At 34.8% G+C, this 24,037-nt stretch overlaps 1 protein-coding gene across 8 annotated transcripts in view; it reads left to right on the plus strand.

The window, feature by feature from the left end:
• The window catches only part of SLCO1A2 (solute carrier organic anion transporter family member 1A2), a 124,840-nt gene that overhangs the window by 65,020 nt on the left and 35,783 nt on the right, over positions 1–24,037 (plus strand). For 4 of the 8 annotated variants that reach the window (XM_077870832.1, XM_077870833.1, XM_077870834.1 and 1 more), the window contains 7 exons: positions 3,561–3,751; positions 4,095–4,216; positions 9,326–9,467; positions 14,089–14,221; positions 17,917–18,023; positions 20,101–20,247; positions 23,519–23,617. In XM_077870832.1, the coding sequence (XP_077726958.1) occupies positions 4,157–4,216; positions 9,326–9,467; positions 14,089–14,221; positions 17,917–18,023; positions 20,101–20,247; positions 23,519–23,617 (688 nt within the window). In that variant the 5' untranslated portion in view covers positions 3,561–3,751; positions 4,095–4,156. Of the gene's footprint in view, positions 1–3,560; positions 3,752–4,075; positions 4,217–9,325; positions 9,468–14,088; positions 14,222–17,916; positions 18,024–20,100; positions 20,248–23,518; positions 23,618–24,037 lie in introns of all 8 variants that reach the window. The other 4 variants (XM_077870837.1, XM_077870836.1, XM_077870838.1 and 1 more) reach the window with 4 other exon arrangements.

Raw genomic sequence — 24,037 nt, forward strand, 5'->3', positions numbered from 1 at the left:
GCAGAGAATCTGCTTGAGTTTCTCTCCTTCTGCTCTCCACCCCACTTGTGCTCTTGTCCTCTCTCTTAAAAATAAATAAATCTTTTTTAAAAAATTGCAAATGTGGAAAACAATGGTTATTCCCATAATTATTTGACCATTCTCTAGCATGACTTGGCATGGGACATAATACTGATGATATTTACAGCCAGTTCTCCTAAAGATTTAGAGCAGGTTTCATGTTTACTTTTCCACATTTTGGTCTGTTATCTGGAGTTAGATGGTATGTTATCCAAAGTAACAGGTTAGGTATTTTTATTACTGGATTGCTGCTGATGGCAGGTTTTGCTTGTGTTATTGTGTGTTCCATACTTTGCTTTCCATGATAGAATCAGTGTCTGAGTCTATGCCCCAGTTAAATTTCACCTCTATTTTTGCCTGGAGTCATGCATTCCTGGTACCTCCTCTGAATGTAGGAATTAAAATAATACTTGTAAAGCTGATTTACAGAATCCATTATCTTATTTTTTTAAGATTTTATTTATTTATTCATAGAGACAGAGAGAGAGAGAGAGGCAGAGACAGAGGCAGAGGGAGAAGCAGGCTCCACGCAGAGAGCCTGAAGTGGGACTGGATCCAGGGTCTCCAGGATCACACCCTGGGCTGCAGGCGGCGCTAAACCTCTGCGCCACCAGGGCTACCCACATTATCTTATTTTTTTATTTCAGATGAAAATGAACTAATAGAAGACAAATAATGTGGAAGGCACCACACAAAGTATTATTATTGCTTCTATACATGCCTTATTGGTGCTTAACTTGATTTGGTATTGGCTGAAATTATTTCAGCTGGATACCACCAAGAGGTGGTTCTTCTCTTGCAGAACTAGGAGTGACTTGAAGACTCTGGAAATAAACAACTTTCATAAGATTTTTGCTAGGGCAGCCCTCTCTTTTCTTCCTGGGGGAAGGATGTTCTCTTAAGTCTTCTTCGTGTTATGTACTACCAGTTTTGCCATGATAAAGGAAAGTCTTCATTTTATTCATTCAATAGTATAGAATAATGCAAAATTAAACATACACATTTTCCTCTGGTTATTTATAGTAATAAAGAACAATGTATAGATACTTAACCCTGGGGAAAAAGCACAAACATGACCATTTATTTGCTTTGTTAAATGTTGTATTCTTTTGTGATTGGAGACATACCATTAAGGGCTGACAACCCAAGGTGCCAACACTCCCTTCCAACCCACTACCCTCACTGTGTTGCTATTCAATGGTTATAGAGTTTCAATCATGCACGATGAAATAGCTCTAAGGTCCAACGACCTAAAATATGAATTTAGCTAACAATTCTATAATGTGTTTTTACCACAACTAAAAACAAAAACAAAAACAAAGAATCTCAACAGGGTTGTGACCAGGAGGCCTGGAAGAAACTCAATCACTTTTGTAGAGAATGCATACTAAAGAATTACTTGCCTTCATTTGAATGCTGAGAAGAGTTAAAGAAAGAAAATGCTTCTCCATTTAATAAAACTTGAGCAAGTTGTTTTCATTAACAGTAATGATTGATGGGGATTCGTTGGTGACACTGTGGTTCCAGGAGCAGAAGTCACCGTATAAACAACATTGTGCTAACAAAAGGAGTCTGTTCACATGGCTGGCACTTGCAAGGCCACAAGGATATGGAGAAACAACACGTGCATTCCCTGATTTGGAGCCAAAGTGCTCAACAGTGATTGTGACATTAACTATTGGATTTCATGGATTTTATTAAATAAACAGAATAGATTTTATCCATTCATTCATTCATTTTCCCCCATTAATTTTTTTTAAATGTGTCTGAAAAGCTAAAATGTTTTGGGGGAATGCTCAGTGTTAACTCAATCACATTGAATTCCTTCCAAGTGCTTAGCTTCAAACACTACCTCTTATCCCAGTCAAGACAACTGTTTATAAAACTTCTCTCAAGACAGTAAACACATTTTAAACAAATCTTTGAGGCCAGATAACAAAAACTGCTCAAGGTGGGTACATCGTATCATAATGCAGGGATGGAACTAGAGAATTCCCCTTTGTAGTGATTTTCTGTGTCACTAACTCCACCTCCTGTGGCTGCATGGGAAAAATAGGTATTCAGAATAGTCATGACTTTACCCACTAAAAAGAGTGAAGCCAACTTTGATATGGAAGAGGAAAAAGTTTTCTCCCTCTTATTGTTTGATTGGGTGACCATAATTGGGTTCAGATATTGTCAAGAAGAATAGAAAGAAAAAAAGAGAGAGGAGGAAGACTGGATTCTAAATCAAAGAAAGAAGAATGAGGGCAGTTGAGAGGTTTCTGATAAAAGCAGATATTACAAACGAGGACCAAAAAATAGCAGTTCCTATTCTTTTAAAAAATTAATTCCATCTCTCGGTCTTTCCAAAACTAGTGCCATGTACTTGATCCATAATTAAGGTGATTTGGCATTTTATGTGGGGGACTTCAGCATGAGTTCATTTGTATGCTATTCAGATTTGCCAAGCTTCTAATCATTTTCATTTATAATCTATGAAACTTTCACCACTTATGTACCAATTTGTATTTGACCATATGCTGTTCAGTTCTAAAGTGTTTTATTTAAAAGTTTCACCCTTTTCAATAAAAATATAAGTTCCTTGGGATCTGAGTCCAAGTACATTTCACAGAGGCCTACACCTTTCTAACTAGTTTATATTATCTGTAAGAGAACTTATCTGTCTTGTTCACTGCTAAAATCCTGTGCTTAGCACTATGATTGGTACATAGCAGTCTTCCAATAAATGTTTGTTACATCTGTGAGGGAATGAGTAGAGAGATTTAAAATCATATGTAACAGCTCAGTGGCTGTTGCCTTCAGAAAATGTATAGAGGGGGCAGCCCTGGTGGCTCAGCGGTTTAGTGCCGCCTTCAGCCCAGGATGTGATCCTGGAGAGCCGGGATCAAGTCCCACACGGGCTCCCTGCATGGAGCCTGCTTCTCCCTCTGCCTGTGTCTCTGCCTCTCTCTCTCTCTTTCTCTCTCTCTGTTTCTCATGAATAAATAAATAAAATCTTAAAAAAAAAAGAAAATGTATAGAGGTAAAGCAATTAGGTTTTAGAAAGTTAATGTCATTGAGGATCACTTGTTAAAATGGATATTGTTCATAGGATTTTAATAAATTAATGCTGGGGATACTAGTAAAGTATCATTCTGGCAACTTGAAATGGATTTACTAGAATAAGTGTTGCCAGTGTGAAACACTTTGGTTTTGGTACAAAATAATCCCCTTCTTTCAAGACATAGTAGACAAAATCTTTGACAAGGAGTTAGTAGAATATAATAGAGTTTAAGTCATCCTTTTGTTTTACATATAAAAATGTGTGCCTACATATCATACATATGAAAATGCACATATATTTATGAAATGTGTAAGGATAAAGATCTCCACTTATATGTTTGGTCTTCTAAACCTCACATTCTACCTTCAAACTGTAGGATTCTTTTCCAGATCATAGAATTATTTGTTATTTTTACTTAGGCTATTTCCATGATTAAAATTCCATATCTCCCCAGGTTTCTGTGAATCAGCAGTGCCTCAGAAAGCGTTTCCCTTCCTGAGACTCCAGGGAAGTCTTGGAACGCAAAGAACTTGAAGAGGGAGCCTGGCCAAATAGAGATTTTTGAGCCTTGGTAGGCTTGCTGAAGCAGATTTTTAGCACAAACACAAATCAAAGTCTTTGTGTTCTTAAAAGGAGCATTTTCATGTAAGTCCAAAAACCTCACTTTGGTTCTATTTGTTTTGGCTAAAGAAATGAAACGTGGTTTGTTTTAACCACGTGGTTATTATTTTGCAAGGAGACCATAGCAAATTATTCTAATATCTTTAATCTCACTAAAGAGTAACAAGTTATTTGATGTAACTTTCTCAATGGAAAATTAGCAACTAAATTTTCTCTAACGTCATTATTTTCTTCTAGATCTGAATCAAAGCTTCTCAGGTATTTTTGTAATACAATGGATTCTGATTGTTACTCAGATTCCATGTTTTCTTCAAAAGAATGACGACTTATGATTTTGCCAATTAATAGGTTTTTGTCTTCTTAAAAGGATAGAAATAAGAAATATCAAGATTTAATACCTAAATATCTTGAAACACTCAGAAGAGCAACATGGCAGAAATTGAGAAAAGACTTGAAACTCATAGAATGAGATGTCTTTCCAAGCTGAAGGTATGGACTTGTGTGTGTGTATATATATATGTATATGTACTATTTTTTTAACTTAGAGCTTGTAAAGTTTTTCACATGAAATGATTTAGTTTTAATGTCACATTATCTGATAAATTGATAATTTCTTGCTTTGCTGAAGTTAGTTTTATAACTGAGGGTTAAATTAAGGGCTATTGATTCAGACAATTTAATCAGAAATAGTTTTGAGGAATTTATTTTTTTGTTGTTTTTTTGTTTTGTTTTGTTTTGAGGAATTTAAATGGAAGACAAGGTCTTAAAGTTTTCAGGTGCATAATATGTTACAGCAAGAATTGATTTCTTGGATCAAAAGGTCATTTTAATGCTCACTCTTGTGGGGGTTATAGTCTAGAGGAGTATGGGGGTCTCTCCTAGAAAATGGTTCATTGGACAGAAATGCTTTGTTGATCTGCATGCAATTATTACTTCACAATGACCCAGTAAAACAAATGTTTATTTCAAGCTTTGGCAACATATCAATCATTCTCTATAAGAATAATGCCCATTTGTTAGCTGTTTCCGGTATTCTTGCCTGTTTCAGAGCAAATTATTTTTGTATAGCTTCAAAGCCATTTGCCTTCAAAGAAAATTTGAATTTGTTTTAAACCAAAGGATCTGGAAATTTGTCTCGATTCTACAGCTAGTGCCTTCAAGTGGTTTTCAGACTAAAACTGTCACCAAAATTCTCCCTATCAAAGTTTGCTTTCTCTTCACACACGTAGAGAAAATCTACTCATGTGCATAAAAGTGGTGAATTGTGATCTAGAACTAGAACACTACTTTTGCCTAAAATGCCATATTAATTATTTATTTTAAAAATTCCTCTTAAATTGTCCCTCTATTCTCATATCCTTCTCCTAAAATTGAGTGGTTAAAAATAAGACTCTAGGCTTAGGCTCCCTGTGTTCATACATGGGCTTAACTGTGTACTTGCCATTTGACCTTGGACAAGTTTCTTTCTTTTTTTTTTTCTTTTTTTCTTTTATAATAAATTTATTTTTTATTGGTGTTCAATTTACCAACATACAGAATAACACCCAGTGCTCATCCCGTCAAGTGCCCCCTCAGTGCCCGTCACCCATTCACCCCCCCCACCCTCCTCCTCTTCCACCACCCCTAGTTCGTTTCCCAGAGACAAGTTTCTTAACCTCTTTCTACTTCAATTTTCTTACTTGAAAAAGCTAATAACAATACTATTTTGTAGGATTTTTTTTCCTTTTCAAATACTTGGAAAAATGACTAAAATATTGTAAACATTTAATAATCATTAACTATTATTATTGATAGCATTAGATGTTAACTAACTGGAATTTAAATAAAAACTTGGAAGAAAAAATTAATATTAAAAGCATTTGTGTATAAAAGTCAAGTCAGTTGTTATTTATAAATAATTGCTCTTAATTTCATATTGCATGCTACTTTGGAGTTTGTCAAGATTAAATATAGATGTTCATGCTATGGCAAAATATTGAGAGGACAAATTCATCAGGTAAAATTGGGCACCAACTGCTTAATAGTCAGTTTTTTTTCTTTTTTGATTCTCTGAACATAGACATATGCATATTGAGCAAAATTCTTTAGAAAGCATCAGAGGACTGTCCTCAGTAAGTTTGCTTCAAACTGTGGGCATTGCTGTTAAAAGCTATTAGGACTAGCTTTATACATATAAATGTTATTTTGCACCAGACACCAGTCAAAATAGCCACCAGTTGCTTTCACTTTGTGACTAGAACAAAACAGTTTAGGCAGCCTACCTAGGTGTCTTAGAAAAGAATACTGGGGTCATGATTCATCTAGTTTCTACTCTTAAAATGTAAAATAAAATAAATTATTCTCCCAAATATGATTTGTATGTTATTTGGTAGACCTTGCTTTTAAAATAAAACCTGAATTATAAAACCATGTGAAAATTTTTTACTCTCAGTTATGTGCTCTGCAAAGATTTATAGTGTAGAGACAGTTTCTACAAATGACATTTACTGTGAAAGAATAAACAACTAGAGATACAGCTGTATTATCTTCTCAGCCATATAATGGATTTGACCCATATTAAGCTTGATATTTAAATTTCCCATGTCTTTTTCACATACATTTCTATTCAGATTTCTCCAAATGAATTGATACAGGCATCTTAGCTTAGGAACATTTAATCCTGTTACATTTCCTCTTATATTCAGCTTACTTTCAGCTCTGACCACTTCTTCAGGATGTTTTTGAATACTTATTCTGTCATTAATTCAGCAGACTTGTATTGAGTGCTTACTATTCTTGAGGCACTTACTAGACACCAAAGATACAGAGGTAAATAATATATGGATCCTATATTTTGAATTATTCATAGAATAGTGAGGGAGGAGGTTATAGGCATCCAAGCAAATACATAAAATGAATTATGGTCAGAGCTGTAATAGAGACAGTACACGGTAAGATGGGAAGGTAACAAGTGAGTAGTCAAGGCTACCTGGAGAGCAGAGAGGCAAGGAAGTTTCCACAATAGAAAGGATGGTAGAGCCGACTTTATTATATATAGAGATAGAGGATATATTTATTTGATGCATAAGAGGAAGAAAAGCATTCCAAGAGGAATCCCATCCTATAAAATGCACTGAGATGTAAAATAGCATGGTGAATTAAGAAACTGTAAGTAGAACATTATGTCCAGGGACAAGTAGCAGAAGATGATACTGAGATATAGATGAGACATTGTTTGTCATCTAAAAAGGTAGAGATTTTTTGTTTTAAGAAGTGAAACTGCTTGCTAGTTATACATTTTATTAATTTACTTCACAGATATTTACTAACCTCCAAATTAGTGGTAGAGGCAAGTGGGGAGAAGTATGGACAAGACCAGAGGCAACTAAGGAATGCTGGCAATTGTCTCAGCTACATTGTGTGTCCATTTGAGAGACTTCAGCATATGGGTGATAGGGAAAGTCATTAGTGATATTTTTTAGGGGGAGCACATATAGCACAAAGAGTAGAGGGTACAAGACAAATCCTGAAAGGGTTGGCAAAGAGAAGACTGAATAGAGTCTAGCAAGTAGGTAACATACAGGTATGCATGGGGGGAGAGAATTTCAAAAAGAAAAGAGAGATTAGTAGAGTTAGATGAATCAGAGACATCAGGTTAGTTGAGGACTGAGAAGTATCTATTGAACTTAGAAATCAGGAAGTTGTTTTTGACCTTTTATGGAGTCACTTCAGGAGAGGCCAGACAGTAGTAAACTAAAAGGTGAATGGAAGGTTAAAAAGTCTAGGCAATAAACCAAGACTGTTCTTATAAACAGCCTGATGGTAGCTGGAGTAGCAACTATCAGGGGTTGGGAGGAAAAAACAAAGAAACAAACTCTCTCGATGATATAGATATAGATAGATATAGATATAGATATAGATATAGATATAGATATAGATATAGATTGATATATGTCATATACACATACAAAGAAACAAACTATATATCTAGATATATATCTATGATATCTATAGATATAAGATATCTTATATATCTATAAGATATTTATGTCATGTATATAAATATAGACATATTTATATAGATATATGTATATCTGAATATATATGTATATAAATATATATAACATAAATATCTTGAAAATATATATAAATTAGTGGGAAGAGAGGCAGGAAAGAGTATGAGGTTGAAAATAGAAGAGAGAATACTAACTGATAAATCAAAATTTCAAATGGGAAGAATGGATTCAAAGTATGGGTGGAGGGATTTTATTGTACTGGAGAAGGGACACCTATCTTTCAAAGGCAGGAGGGAAATTAGAGAGGCAGAGATGGAGGGAAGTTTGAGGGTGACATTCCTGAGATCATTTGCTGGTCATGAAAAGCACCTGACTGGTTTGAAGACTGAGAAATAGAAAAGACTGTGAATAATTTTGAAGGGAATATATAAGGTGCAATATAAATTGTGGGGTTGGTTCAAAATTGGGAATGTAGAAGGTAGTGGGGTAAGGATTTTAGGGATTTGGGTATGCTGGCTAGAATAGACTTAATAGCCTCCCAGGATGGAAGTGCATAAGGAAGCATCTTTAAGTGGGACCAAGGAAAAAGCCCTATGGCATAGGGCTGGAAGTCACCATTCAGGATGACCTAAATCTATCCAATCTAATGGGGAAGATTTTGTTGGTTTTGAAGCAGTGTATAATCTACCTGACTATACTATTACCCAGTACACAACACTCCTTTGCCAAATCCTTTACTGAAATCCAAGTCTGTTTCTTTCTGACTTAATAAACCTATCAAAATTTTTATTTTTCCACTTTTTTTTAGTGAAACCATACTAGCTGTTGGTGATCACAATGGTTCTATTTCTTAAGCTGCCCTTGATTTTTGTTATGGATCACATTAACCTGACTGTCCTCTGAAACTGTATCAGTATACAAGAAATGTGATTCAATACACAGAAATTTATTATATTCATATTTGTTTCTTATAGCAAGTACTTGTTCAGTTTAGAAACATATTTATAATGGTTTAAAATTACTATACTATATTATAATATAAATAAATATATAACACTGCTTTAAATAAATAAACAGAGTGAGCAGCAATCTAATGTTACCTAATTTTATTACTTTGGAGAGACCTTGAGCGAATTTGCTATAGAAATAACATCTGTGTGATACTTTGTTCTTTTTTTATTATCATATATGTATTCTTTATACTACAGAGAGAATTATAGTGCTGAGGAGCTATTTAAAATATTAGCTATATCTTATTTAGAATGACTATTTCTGTGTATGTACAGGATGTGCCTATAAAATAATGAGACTCTAACCTACAAAATTCAATATTACTAATCAATTCCACTTTGAGTTTTCAAAGAGCTAACATGATTTGACAGACCAGAAGAACAGACCACATTAAAAGTTTCTTCAAATTCAAAAAAATAAAAAATAAAAACAAAACAAAAACAAAAAACAAACAAACAAGTTTCTTCAAATTCAAGGGTTACTGGCATTGGAGACAATCAGTCTTGTGGTAGAAGATATTTTGTCAACAGGTGGCAAATATATGGTAAAAAATAAATTTTTTCTGTGTTTTCTCATATTCCTTTCTTCCTAGATGTTTCTGTTGGCAATAACATGTGCATTTGTATCCAAAACACTCTCTGGATCTTATATGAATTCCATGCTCACACAAATAGAGAGACAATTCAACATCCCTACATCTTTAGTCGGATTTATTAATGGGAGCTTTGAGATTGGTAATGAATTACTACTTCTTTTTATATTGCACTACTTCTTTGTATATTTATCTATATAGCTAGTCTGAATTTTTTTCTCCTTATTTGCAATTTTAGGACATCTAATCTGACAGAATAACACGTTTTCCAAAATGGATGAATAGCCTTGCTAACTTTGGAATATTCTTAAAAACAATTCATTTAAATATTATCCCCCGGGACGCCTGGGTGGCTCAGCGGTTGAGCGTCTGCCTTCAGCCCAGGGCGTGATCCTGGAGTCCCGGGATCGAGTCCCACATCGGGCTCCCTGCATGGAGCCTGCTTCTCCCTCTGCCTGTGTCTCTGTCTCTCTCTCTTTCTCTGTGTCTCTCATGAATAAATAAATAAAATATTTTAAAAAAATAAAAATAAAAAAAAATATTATCCCCCAAATAACACTTAAATATTGCCACATATCCCATCATTGGACTTTTTATGCTAATAGTTTTTTGGCTGTCTAGCATGAGTAGCAGAGTATTTAGAATTTTTGTAATCTATCATTTGATAATTCTTAAGAGCTCTATCTTCCTATTTGGAAGATATATATCATGGAAAACAAAGGAATCTTATTTCCCAAGGAAAACATGAATATTTTTCTTCTCCTGCTATTTCTGGGAGACTAACAATTCTTCTTTCTAAGTGCAGAGGGAAGAAGAAACTGTTTTCCCACCTCCCTGAATTTATTTCAGAAACAGACTTTAGGAAAGAATAAAGTCTATTCTTACTGTCTGATTTTTGTGGAAGACTGGGAAGATTTGAAGACAGGGAAAGAATAAGGAAGAGAAAGGTTTCTCCTGTAAACTATGCTACATAGAAATATGAATGCCATTCTTTCACAGTTTTAGAGTAGCTTCTCCCTCCTCCATGGTGAAAGTTGTCTTTAATATACTTAATCAATATCTGGAAGAAAAATTGGGACTGAGGAGACAAAACTGAAACAGGTGATGCTTGATCTTGTCTCCTAGTGTTTAATTCCCTCAGACTCAGCTCTGCACCACTAGTGTGCTGGATCTGGGTGATGGAGCTAGAAATAACTCTTTGTTTAGCCTTGCCTGGACTCAGCTCACAGTCTAATGGAGGACATCGATGTACAATAGTAATTTTAATAGAAGGTAGTAAATTTGGTGACATAGGCAGATGCAAAGTCCCATAGAAACATACATCAGGGACACAGTCTTACTTAGGGAAGATGTTGAAGGACGGATAAAGAGTTTTCTAGGTGAATAGACAGGGTCTGATGAGTATGAAGGGAATTCCAATAGAAGAAGAAGCATAGGGTGAGGTAGCATAGTAGTGTGTATGTGCGGAGTAACATTCAGCCCAATATTATTGACTTGCAAAGTTTATGTGGGAATTATTAAGATATGAGTCTGGAGAAATAGATAGGGGTGAGAAATGGACTATAGAGAACCTTGCGTGCTTGCTATGGAACTTGCACAAAGCAAAAATTATAAAAGTAAAAAGAAACCTGGTTTTATATGAATAAAGTTATTATCAAAATATTAAAATGACTTTTCATATAGTAATATTTGTGCTTACCAACACACTAAATATAATATCTACACTAATTTTCAAGTAATAAGTCGGATCAATATTTTGAGGTATCTGCAACAATTATAATATCATATACAAATATCTGTAACTTCTGTTGGTGACAATCTGTGTCAAAATCATTAAGTACTGTTAATGCCACCATAGTTTGTACCTATTCTCACTATCAAAGAAAATGCTAATATTAATTTTAATTAAAACTCAATGAAAATAAAGATAAAATTTCTTTTCTCATTTAAGTTCATGGAACTCTTGATTTCTATCCATGGATCCTTGAAGGTTTATTTATATACTGCAGGTTAAGATCGCCTATTTAAAATGATAGAGTTATTTTTAAGCAGGGCCATGCTTGTGTCTATGTTGGAGACACATTTGAAGGTGGCCAGCCAACCAGAGAGGATCCTAGCAGGCCAACACAAAAGCACAAGAGAGAGCTGTGTGGGTCTAAGTCAAGATTATACTGGTAGAAATACAGAGAAGAGAGTGACATAAAAAATATTTAGGAGTTAATCTTCTGAGAACTTAATGTCAGATTAGTTGTGGTGGATGAGAAAAGTAGATGCCCCCAGGTTTACAGCAATGGAATGGATAGTGGTGCTGAGACAGAGAACAGAGGAAGGAGACAAGATTGTGGTAGCAGCTATGGGTTGATGATATGTTCTGTTTAGGCAAATTATTTGTGGTAGTAGCAGTGAGACCTTTGAGTAATGATGTCTGAGTGGCAGTTATATGAGCTGGAAGCATTGGAGGAACCATCTGGGCTGGAGCTACTGATTGGTGAATAAACAGGTTGTTGTTAAAATTAAAGAACAGAAGAGGTTATTTAGGGAAAGGGTACTGGGTGATAAGTCCAATGGACAAAGGGTGGATACCTGAAGTGTACCAATACTTAAGGAACAAGTGGAAGAAAGGAGCCCACAAAAGTGTTAAGGAATTAAGAGGGAAACAGGAAAGAATGTTATGAGAGATACCAAGGAGTAGAAGTTTCCAAAATAAAAATTTGTCAGCAGTCTCAAAAGCATTAGTATATACAGTTAGAAAATAGGATAGAAAATTATTCCCTGGGTTTTATAATGCAATAATTGATGATCTTGTCCAGAGCACTTTTAGCTAAAGAGTAGACAGAGAAACTAGAAGGTAGAAAGAGAGCAGTGACTTTGGGAAAGAACGGGAAGGGAAGAAGTGGAATCTATGACTATAGGTAATTGTTAGTTTGGAGAGAAACTAGAGAATATCTGTAATTAAAATGCAGCTGAGAGGGAGAGACTTAAAATATATGAGGGATATTTTAATTATTAGAGTAAGTATCTGGAGAAAATGGAAGTGCCCAGGTGGGGTGTTAGACCTTGGATGGTCAGATGGGCACCACTACCTCTGTAATTGAAGGAAGGTGGTAAGGCCATAAGGTGGGAAGCTTGACTGCCCTAAATTTCATGACGAAGTATCAACTATCAAAAGTGAGTGGCAATAGGTGGCTTGAGAATGATGAAAATCTAAAATAATCGCTGAAGGGAAGGAGAGAGGTAATTTATAGATACCAATCAATGTTTTAGTTTGCTTACCTTTCCTCAGGAATTTTTATAGACAGTTCTTCACACCCTTAATAAAATCTTATCTATCCTTTCCTATTCCCTCTCATGGTGATTGTTTTACTAACAGAGAAAGGCAATTTGAAAGATAAGCTTACCCTTATGTGTAGAGAAGTCTCTTCTTTTCTTCTTTCAAAAATGGAAGTGGATTTCAAACGGTGGCTTTTTAGAGATAATACCTTCAGCATGGATGGCTTTGGTGATGGGGATTTTAGAAACCTAGAGAGGCCAGTGTGGTTGTACTTGGTGGGGCACTGTCCATATGAAACAATGTAGGTGCTGACATCTCTTCTACTTACAAGGTAGACTAGAGAGAAATATATAAGGAAAGAAAAGTCTTCAAAATATATACCACCACTTAGAAAATTATTAACAACTTGAGAGAGAGTTTAAAAATTTTTTATAGTTCTCAAGTTCATCATAGAAGTTTTCCTTACGCATAGTAGGATTAGGGAAAATATTTATTACTGAATTTAAAATGTATGATATAAGAACTTCCTCATGTATTTGGTTCTTTCTTTTTGTTAATTTAAATTCAATTAGCCAAAATATAATACATCATTAGATTCAGATGTTGTTTCCAATAATTTATCAGTTGCGTAAAACACCCAGTGCTCATCATATCAGGTGCCCTCCTTAATACCCATCATCCAATTACCCCCTTCAGTTTGTTTCCCAGTTAAAGAGTCTCTCATGTTTTTTCTCCCTCTCTGATGACATCTCATTCAGTTTTCCCTCCCTTTCCCTATGATCCTTTTTCAGTCCTGTATGCCACTCTTGTCAAGGGCTTGTCCGTTGGAATGGGGCCTCCTCATCTACTTTCTTCATCTTGAAACTTCATCCTAAGATGTGGATAAATATTTCACTGAATTATTTACCCCTCAAAGCAAGTCTTCCTTCTAAGATCCAACTGGAAATGTGGGGACCTGCTATATTTTACTTCTAAGGAGAGAATTAAAAATAAACAAAAATCTCTGGCTTGCTTATATTCACCAACACAAAGTTATATTTAAATCATAAGTTGTACAACATATATGTATCTGAATTTGACTTTGGCTTCCTTTTCAAGCATGAAGCAGGCATGGAAGGAAAGGCCAGAGGTGACATACAGTCTAACACCTACTTTGGCATCCCATTTTTCTAAGGCTACATAATCATACACAGAGTCTTTAACATCTCTCAGAACTATTCCCCAGTCTCTTCTACTGACTTCTCTTCTTCTGCCCTCTTTAAATATTGGTATTCCACAGAGATCTGTTTACATATTTGTCGACATTGTGAAACAAAATTCTTCTTCAAGGCAGGAGTTTTGTCCTATTTATTTATTGTTTCATGTGTCCCTAGTACCAGTCCTAGTATTTGAAATAGTTTTTAAAAACAAATATTAAATAGTAAATGATTGGATGAGGATAAGATATTCATTCTTATTGAAATATTCATTTTTCATCTTAATTTTTTCCTAGGAAATCTTTTGTTGATTATATTTGTGAGTTATTTCGGAACCAAATTACATAGACCTATACTGATTGGTGTTGGATGTGTGGTTATGGGCCTAGGGTGTTTCTTACAATCTCTACCTCATTTCCTCATGGGCCGGTAAGTATTCCATTTCTGATGACTTTTTAGGTTCAACTTTTGACTGCATGAAATTAAACTTGAAATCTCCTTTCTAGGAACAATACTTCCTAAAAGCATAGAGCACTGCAATGGGAGCCAGAAGATGCAGATCCTGTTCCACCAGTCCGGTGTGCTCTGGGCTCCTCACTTCACTTACATAGTCACATTTTGTCCATCTATGAAATAGATATTTAGGATTTTATGGAGTGGAGTCTGATGAAAAGATTTTTAGCACCTGGCAAAATGTGGGATTATTCTTTTCCGGGTATTATTTAGAGACTTCTAATTATAATGACATTCTGTTTACTTGTATGGAGGTCACTAAAAGGCCAGTCTGGTTGATTTTTATTTTAATTTTTACCAAAGTAATATGTGCACCAACTTGTAAAAGTAAAATTATAGTGGAAAAAAAAGAGTTGTCCCCTGCCCCTTCAACATTGTCCATATTACTGCTTTCCAGGAATAGCCACTTGCAACTCTTTCAGTTCTTTCTTCTATTTGCCTTGATAGTTCTAAGTAAATATTTATACTTTTAGTTGTTAATGTTACATAATCTATATTGATTTCCTGCTATAAAATTATATTCACTATTTCCATGTGTATGACTATGTATCTTTTACTACTGAACCATGCTGCTATTCCTTTCTTATATCATTTTTATTTTCCTTGGATTTAATAATTGTTCCTTTTTTATTTGATTCATTTTCTTTTTATATCTCACTAATCATCACCAAACCCTCCACTGGTAGGGGAACATCTCAAAATACTCATACATATCATAGGCTTCATTTTTGTCTTAGAGATACCTCTATGTCACCATCAATTCTCTGTCTGCATTCTGAACTAGAATCTCCCTTGGCTTGGTGCATGGCTCCTTCCTTGACATTCTCCTTCACTGTTATCCTTGGGAAATAGATTTACCTCTTTTCTCCATTCAGTTAACTTTTATCCTGGATATCATATCTTCTGCTTTCCTTTTTACTCTCATTCCTTTTTGTGGAAAACATGATCTAATAGATTTCTGAAAAAGCGTGTAAGGTAAGTAAAAAAATTTAAGACCTTGAATATCTGAAAATAAACAAATAAAATAAAATAAATAATAAATAAAATTTATTTAATTTATTTAAAATTTAATAATAAGATAAAATTCTGGGCTGGAAATATTTTCCTATGGATTTTGAAGACATCATTCCAAAGTTTTCTAGTTTCCAGTGTTACTATTGAGAATCTTATGCCATTCTAATCCCTGTGACTAGTTTCTTTTCTCTGTGAGCTATTGGGATTTTCTTTTAAACTCTTGAGTCTGGATTCATTGTAACTGTCTTGGTATAAATCCCTTTCTTCCTTTGTGCTAGGTATCTGCAATATGGGCATTTGGAGAAGTTACATGTATTACTTCTTTGATGATACACCCCTCCTTTTTTCTCTTTCTAGAATCTCTATTCATTGAATTCTGTACATCCTGGATTAAGACTATATATTTCTCATCTTTTTCCTCCAATGTTCTATATCCTTGTCTTCTTGTTACTCTTTGGGAGACATCTTTATCTTCCAAAGCTCTGAGTTCATTCAGAGTGAACTTCCTACTTTTGCTATCACATTTTTAATTTTCAAAAACTCTTTTGTTCTTTGAATATCTTTTTAAGAAACATTTTGTTCATCTTTCAAAAATTCAATGTCTTTTTTCTATCTAAATTTTCTTCATCTATCTTCATTGTCTCTTTTTCCTCTGAGTACACAGTTTTCATTTGTTTTTTGTCTTTGTCTTTACTGTTACAGGCTTTCTCCATATATCTGGTGGGTTTTTGTTATCTATTCATATTTAAGAGAGAGGAATAACAACAATAAGCTAACTTGAATTTTTTTGTATGTGTATAAGGCTTAATTAAATGGAGGACTTCTTTGTAGAGTGATTGTACAGGAACTGGCTATTTTCAGGTGATTCAGAACTGCCCATAAACTGAGTTACATAAGGCAAGGATTCTCTAATCTGTTTCCTGGGAGGTGGAAACTTGGCTACCAGCATGTGGGAGTGGGAATTGCACTTTTCAGCATGTATATTTCTTTTAACCTAATAATATCTGCAATTTTTAATATGCCTCGGTGTCTATTTAGTTCCCTGAGCCAAAGGCCATATTCAATTGCAATGGCAGAGGATATCTATAAGGACTTAACTGCTCCTTACATATGCTTTAAATAAGTCCTCTTCTGGGACCATGCATATTCTCAGTTTAGAAGTATCTTGTTTCTTGCCTGAAGTCTTTCAGCTATGTATGGCATGTGTTTAGTTGCTCCCCTACAGACACTTAATCAGGATTGTGTTTTTTATATCTATGAATTCAGTGATCACTCTGATTTTCACTTTCAAAATCCTATTAAACTCTCTCTTCTTGGCAAATCTTCCCTTTTCTTTACTCACATGGCATTATGCCTTTTCCTTTCTTATTTTAAAATCCATTTGCTACCATCTTGCTGATGTTTGGGGGAATTAATGGAAGTGGACTGAGTTATTGGGTTTTTAGTAGGTGATTTAAATGAAAAAGATATTTTAATTCTCAGATATTTCTGAAGGGATAAGAGGTTTCAAGGCAAGGAACTTCTACTGTTCTTCTTCTCCTTTCTTTCCCTATCCTATCTTATCCTATTCTATCCTATTCAAGACAATGTCAAGTAACATTCAGCTATTATTGTCATTTCTTTCTACACTCTGCCAAAGGTATTATTCTTTTTTTTTTTCTGAAGCTTTCATATCTCATGGGATCATGGGTGTGGAGACAGAAGCCTTTATCCACGGTTCACAGTCAAATTCTATGGATATGACTGAGAAGTTATTCAAGGGTGAATGTATTTTAATCATTTTTATTATGTCCTATAACATAGTAATTAGGACTGGTGATATCCAAGCATAACACTCTTTAGCTCATTTGAACCTCAAAAGGGCAAGTTTTCTTTTCGCTTTCTCTTGCGTAATAAAAATATGGAAACCAACCCAATGTAATTTCTCAAAGACAGTTGGACATATTTTCATCCATTGTTGCAGCATATAATTTTCTTTCTGAGAAAGGGCATGTGGAGCTTGTGGTAATTTGCCTATGATAAATGGTCACAGTTTATTAACACTTTTGTCTTCATGAGAAAAGAAAAAGTCTTTACATTGTGCTGTCATAATGTTTGATCTTTTCCTAAGGTCTTTCATTATGATGGGTACATGTTTTGTTTCTCTGAGGGAGTTAATGAACGTGTGAAGGAATTATTGTTTGGATTCTTGGAAAGTGGGAGACTTGTTGTGTTGTTTTTTTCCCCCCAAAGCCTTTAATTATGTTTTGTTGCATCTATTATTTTTCTTGAGTTTTGTTCCTTATTCCACAGTAATTATTTCCAGGAAATGATCACCTAAAAACCACTGAAGTTTGATGTCAGATGATTTAAAAGGTAGATCATCCACATACAGATAATTGAAAACTAGCTATTAAGGAATTGTACACTGACAGTGAGTGGCAAGTTCTTTTTGATGATACTAATTTATGATGATTAGATGTAAAGATGAAAAGAAATGTCCTTTCCTGGATTTGGAAGTTAGATCTTAAGTGAAGTAGGAGTTAATAATCTGCACAATGCTCATGTTGTCTTCATTGGCTCCTTAACATCACCATGTTTTCCCTGTGTTCATACAGATATGAATATGAATCTACAGTTTTAGTTTCAGGCAATTTGTCCTCAAACAGTTTCTTGTGTATGGAAAATGGAACCCAGACATTCAGACCAACAGAAGATCCATCAGGTTGTCTACTTCACTGTATTGCTTTCTGTTCAGTGACTTTGTAAATGAACACTTTTTGCTTGGGGCTTTGAATGTTATTAAGTTTGGTTAAGTGTATAAGGTAAATGAACACAAAAAAATTTTTTTCCAGAGATTTTGGAGGAGATCATGGAGGGAAATAGAAATGGCTTATAATTTAAGTGTTATTCCTCTTATATTTGAATATACTTAATAAGATTGCCTTATCTATTCTTTGAAATGGTTGTTTAAAAATAAGTCAAAGACATCCATCCAAGGACCACTTAGAGTTACCTCCACAGGAAAACATCTTAGAAAGATAGATTTATGCTGATGATTTGTAAATAAGATATAAATAGAAAGCAAAATATTTGTGTTATAACACTGATCTTCTATAGCAGAGAAAGCAGGAAAGTATGCTGTAACTCTGGTTTACTCTATTCTCTTTCTGCTGAATTAGGAACTGGTCTTTCTGCCTTACTTCTTCCTCTTTACCAGAGACACTAATTTATAGTCTGACACAATAGTAGTGCTTCTTTTGGCTTCCTGCAGTCCCGGCACCAACATGACAGCTTTTGGTCCTTCATATGCTTAAGGGACCTATATAATCTTCTAGTGATGTTTAGTCTGGAAGTGACCCATTGATTTACCTAAGGCCAGAACTTCTCTTCCTCTGAGGGGGACATTTTTATGCTGAATTCGTATCAGTGGGAGTTACACCAGTCCCCAAGGCTAGGAATTTCACTGCTGGCATTGAATCAGAGGAAATCATCAGTTTCAAGGAGTGTAAGAATAGCTGTCTCAGAAACTTTAAGCCAAAGCAACTTCCTGGGGAAACAAACAACCAAAAAAAAACCCAGTGACATCAATGGTGACCTATATTTTCTTCTTGAGCTGACTTTTTCCAAAGACTGACCTAGGTTTTATTTTCTATTTTTCTGTTTAATCTGCATTGTAGTAGATAAATCAAAACTTTCCCAGTCTAGTGAATCTCCTGGATAGTATATTAATTCTTTGATCTCTTGACATTTTAAAGTTTGTTCTGGAATAGGCCTAGAAATTGCCTATGATCTCTTGACACAAATCGCTGTGCTCACCATAGGTAGCACCATAGAAAAAAAAATGAATACCCAGAAACGGACATTATGATTTTCTAGATGGTAATGACTGAGAGGTAGACCTCATAAGATATTCTAGGCCCAGTTGTGCTCAGGAACCTCATATTTGTGGGTACCTGGCAAGACTATGGAGATGAAAATAAGTTGTCACTCACTTTCCTGAAAGCATAACTCCAGAGTGTCTTCCTGGATTGATAGCTATTTAGGCTTAGAACAGAATTGGCTGCTTTCAGACATCAGCTTATTTTTCACCCTGTCAATTTCCTTTGGCCTAGTCTTTTTTATTCTACTTAGCAGTGCTGCTCCAAGGATTGGGGTGGATTTCTCTGTTAAAAATTATTTGGTGGTTATAGTATACAGTAGGTTCTATGGAGAAAATATGGTTACTACCTAGTTAAATATTTTTATTTTCTATAAAGTGATTAGAGCTATAGAGAATTCAAACATCTTCAGTGAGATTCTTATTTTAATATTACATTATCAATTCTAAGAAGAGATATTTATGTTTGTTTGTTTTTTCTCCTCCCTAAATAAGTATAAAAGTGGGATATCTCTCATAGCAGATAGCTGGGTCCAGTAGTTGCTGGTAAACTATCTCTCTGGAGGGAAAAAGTTATGGTTTTAGTGTTTGTCAATTTCTGTAGTGTAAATACTGCCGTCAAACTACCAATGTGTTGCCATTAAGCACTAAATTGAAAAGAGATGTGTATACTGCGCAACTATCCCAACCCAGTATATAAGTAGCTCCAGCATACCACTTATATTTGGCCATATCTAAGTACTCTGTCAGAAAATACAAATGGGATGTCTCAATGATTTATTGCTAACATAGTAGTATAAATCATTGACACACACCAAGCCACATAAGAACTGTGAAATGTGTACAAAAAATCTAGAATTAAGTATTACTGATACTTTACTACCAAACCACTAATACAATATCTTTTTTTCTTTTAATACAGAGTGTGTGAAAGAAGTTAAGTCATTAATGTGGATATATGTACTAGTAGGAAATATTATACGTGGAATTGGTGAAACTCCCATCATGCCTTTGGGGATTTCCTATATAGAAGATTTTGCCAAATCTGAAAACTCTCCTTTATATATTGGTGAGTTTGAAAATATGCTTTAGCCTCTTTTCAGGAAAGAAAGTTCCCTAAGGATGGATATCAATTATTTGGACTCAATGTTTTCTAGAATGATGAGCAGAGTACCTTGGCACAGATGGCCATCAATAAAAGTTTACTGAATTGAGCTAAATCCAAATAAGCCACTTTGCTAACTCTGCATTTTGCTATTAAAGATACCACTAATATAGCACCCCCAGTTCTCTTTGAGTCATCCACTTCTTTGGCACCACTCTATGTCAAGTCTATTAAATGATTTACCAATGTTTTCTTTAAACTGTCCCTTATATTCAAAATCTTTCTCATCATTCTCATTACTTCTATTTTTGTTCATATCTTTATTACTTCATCTGTAGATTATTATAACATCTTCATTGGTCATAATATTACTAGCATTTTCTTTCAATTTCTTATAAACATTCTTGCAGTATAATTTTTCTCAAACATTGTATTAATCATGTCCTCTCTACCATACCAATAAAACATACTAGCTCTTTCTTTACTAAATCTGGTCTCTCCACTTATTACTCAATCTATATAGTTTCTTCATAATCTCTCCATGATAGTCAAGCTTTTCCAGATTCTTCACTAGTATCTGGTTTGTACTTTATGTTTCTTGAAATTTCCTTTTCTAAAATCCATCACTGTCACATCCCACAATAACTAACTTCAGATTCACCTTCTTATGTTATCTTCCAATCTCCTAAGCATTCTTAATTTATTATGAATAACTTATTTATTAGTTGTTCCATCTTTTGTTATTTATAAGCATATAACTTTTAGTTCAGGACATTTTGCTATTAATGTAGATATATCTTTTAAGAACCAGAAATGTCAAAGAGAGTGAAAGAAGATCTGAATACAGTTACACATAATCATGATAGGTCAAAATGTATAGAGATTCTTACCCCATGTAACCTTTGGCACTTTTGATGACTCAGACTTTGCAATAAGCCTTTTTGGTGTTTTCCTTTTTGGTCCTTTCAAATCCTTTCGCGTATTTATCTTGAAAGAATACAAATGTTTGCCTGAAATAAGTCAGTGAACATCTTGTTATAATCTGTATTTCTTTATTCAATATATACTAGGGTATATAAAATATGGAAATAACAATGTTAATCTCTTTACATACCAAGAGAAATAAGACAGCCCATGTAAGGTTTAGTATATAAATAGCTACATAATGCCCGAGCCCCTCCGAGCTGCTCGTGGAGGTTCCTCAAACAGTTAAAAATATACCTGCCCTACGACCCAGCAATTGCACTGTTGGGGATTTACCCCAAAGATACAAATGCAATGAAACGCCGGGACACCTGCACCCCGATGTTTCTAGCAGCAATGGCCACGATAGCCAAACTGTGGAAGGAGCCTCGGTGTCCAACGAAAGATGAATGGATAAAGAAGATGTGGTTTATGTATACAATGGAATATTACTCAGCTATTAGAAATGACAAATACCCACCATTTGCTTCAATGTGGATGGAACTGGAGGGTATTATGCTGAGTGAAGTAAGTCAGTCGGAGAAGGACAAACATTATATGTTCTCATTCATTTGGGGAATATAAATAGTAGTGAAAGGGAATATAAGGGAAGGGAGAAGAAATGTGTGGGAAATATCAGAAAGGGAGACAGAACGTAAAGACTGCTAACTCTGGGAAACGAACTAGGGGTGGTAGAAGGGGAGGAGGGCGGGGGGTGGGAGTGAATGGGTGACGGGCACTGGGGGTTATTCTGTATGTTAGTAAATTGAACACCAATAAAAAATAAATTAAAAAAAATAAATAAAAAATTTAAAAATAAATAAATAAATAAATAGCTACATAATTATAAATGAACCAAATTTGATAAATACTTGTTTGTAATTAAATTTGAAAAGAATTAGACTTAAAAAATGAAATAAATAAATGTAAATGTGTATATAATTAAATAACTATAAATCAATAACCTATACAATGAAAGAAAATAGTTCCATGTATGGCTTTGAAGTTTGGGAGAGAACATAAGACCTAGAAGTGAATTTTGAGAATCACATATAGAGAAAAAAATGAAATTAAAAGGGTGAAAGGAGTTTGCGAGGGGAAGCTACGTATATAGTGAGAGATCTTAGGTTAAAATACTAGGGAATACTTTTAGTTATTGAGTAGAATTGGAAGAAGAAAAGTCAAAGGAGTAGTCACAATAAATGCATAATTTTGTGAAAGTATTAGAAGAAAATGTCAAAAGAAGAGCTAGCCCGCAATTTCAAAAAACATAGAATTAGGAGAATGGAGGCTGGAAAAGGACACCAATTAAGTGGCAAAAAGAATACTGGTGTTACTTGCAAATGGTTTGAGAAGAATTGGATAGATTTGAGTAGATTCAGGAAGTAGTGAGGGTGTAAATGCAGAGTGGAGGGAAAGGAAAGAAAGCAGGGGTAGATGAGAGATATTGTGATCAGTGATTAGGGGAGACTGAACAAGCACAAGAAAAGGCAAATTAGTAAGATCTCAGAGAAGATAGAAAGGGTTGAGGTCAAGAAGTCAGGTGTGTGTATGGGTGGTGGCTAGCCTATGAAACTGTAGAATACATATTTTGAAGTAAGGAGGAACTAGCTGAAGGAGCTCATGTCTGGGTTTTCAGCAGCGGGGACGGCTCACTTCCAATTCACAGTTGTAGATAAGCCACGAGCTCACTGATAATGAAATTCCAGATGAGTAAGAAGTTGTGAGGGCAGAGGGGATTGATGAGTATGGAAGACAAGAATGTGGAGGATAAGAAAGGAGATCATAATGAAGGAAGACAAGTATCAGTAACAGTGAGGACTAAGCCAGAGGAGGTTTTGAGTCAGAGATGTGGGAGTGAAGGATTTCTGAAGAATGTGCTATGGGAAATTTATCATAACATAGTGTTGCTTTAGAACTCCTCCAAAAATGTGCCTATGGAAAACAGCAGAAGAATCTTGCTCTGTGTTGTAGTTTTGTCAACAGCATGATCCCTGCCTATGCTGCTACAGCAGATTTTACCTCTGATTCATCATACAAGAGAATTTGAAGGCCCAGAGAAACTGGTTTTATATTTTGAGGTTCTTTTTCCACGTTAACAGAAACAAACTTGCTACTTATATGTATGTCAGCTTAATTTTCTTACAAATTGAAAATTTAAGGCAAACAGATCTGAGGCAAAAACAATGCAGTCTTCAGACTCTTCTGGAATTAGGACACTTTATGTGGGTATATAACTATACTATAACTTTATATCTTCATTTATTTTTAGGGTTTGTAGAAACAGGAGCTATCATTGGTCCTTTGATTGGACTTCTGTTAGCGTCATTCTGTGCAAATGTTTATGTTGATACTGGATCTGTGAACACAGGTAATTCAATAAAATTTATTTACAGTGTCTAGAATACACAAAGTACTTTCATTTATGTTACCACAATTAGTTCTTGCCTTTTTGCCCTTCAGTGGATAGGCTAATTCCAGTTTTCAGGTGTACAAACTGAAGTAAAGAAGTTTAGATAATTTTTCAAATATTTCACACCAGTGAGCAGGAAAACAAGTTAAAATTCTGATCTTTTGACTCAAAATCCAGTGCTCTTTCTTTTTCCTTTTTTTCTTAAGATTTTATTTATTTATTCATGAGAGACACAGGCAGAGGGAGAAGCAGGCTCCATGCAGGGAGCCTGACGTGGGACTCGATTCCGGGTCTCCAGGATCACACCCTGGGCTGAAAGAGGCACTAAACCTCTGAGCCACCCTGGCTGCCCAATAAATATCTATTTATAAATTCCTT

Source organism: Canis aureus, chromosome 25, assembly GCF_053574225.1.
Source record: "Canis aureus isolate CA01 chromosome 25, VMU_Caureus_v.1.0, whole genome shotgun sequence".
Lineage (NCBI taxonomy): Eukaryota > Metazoa > Chordata > Mammalia > Carnivora > Canidae > Canis > Canis aureus.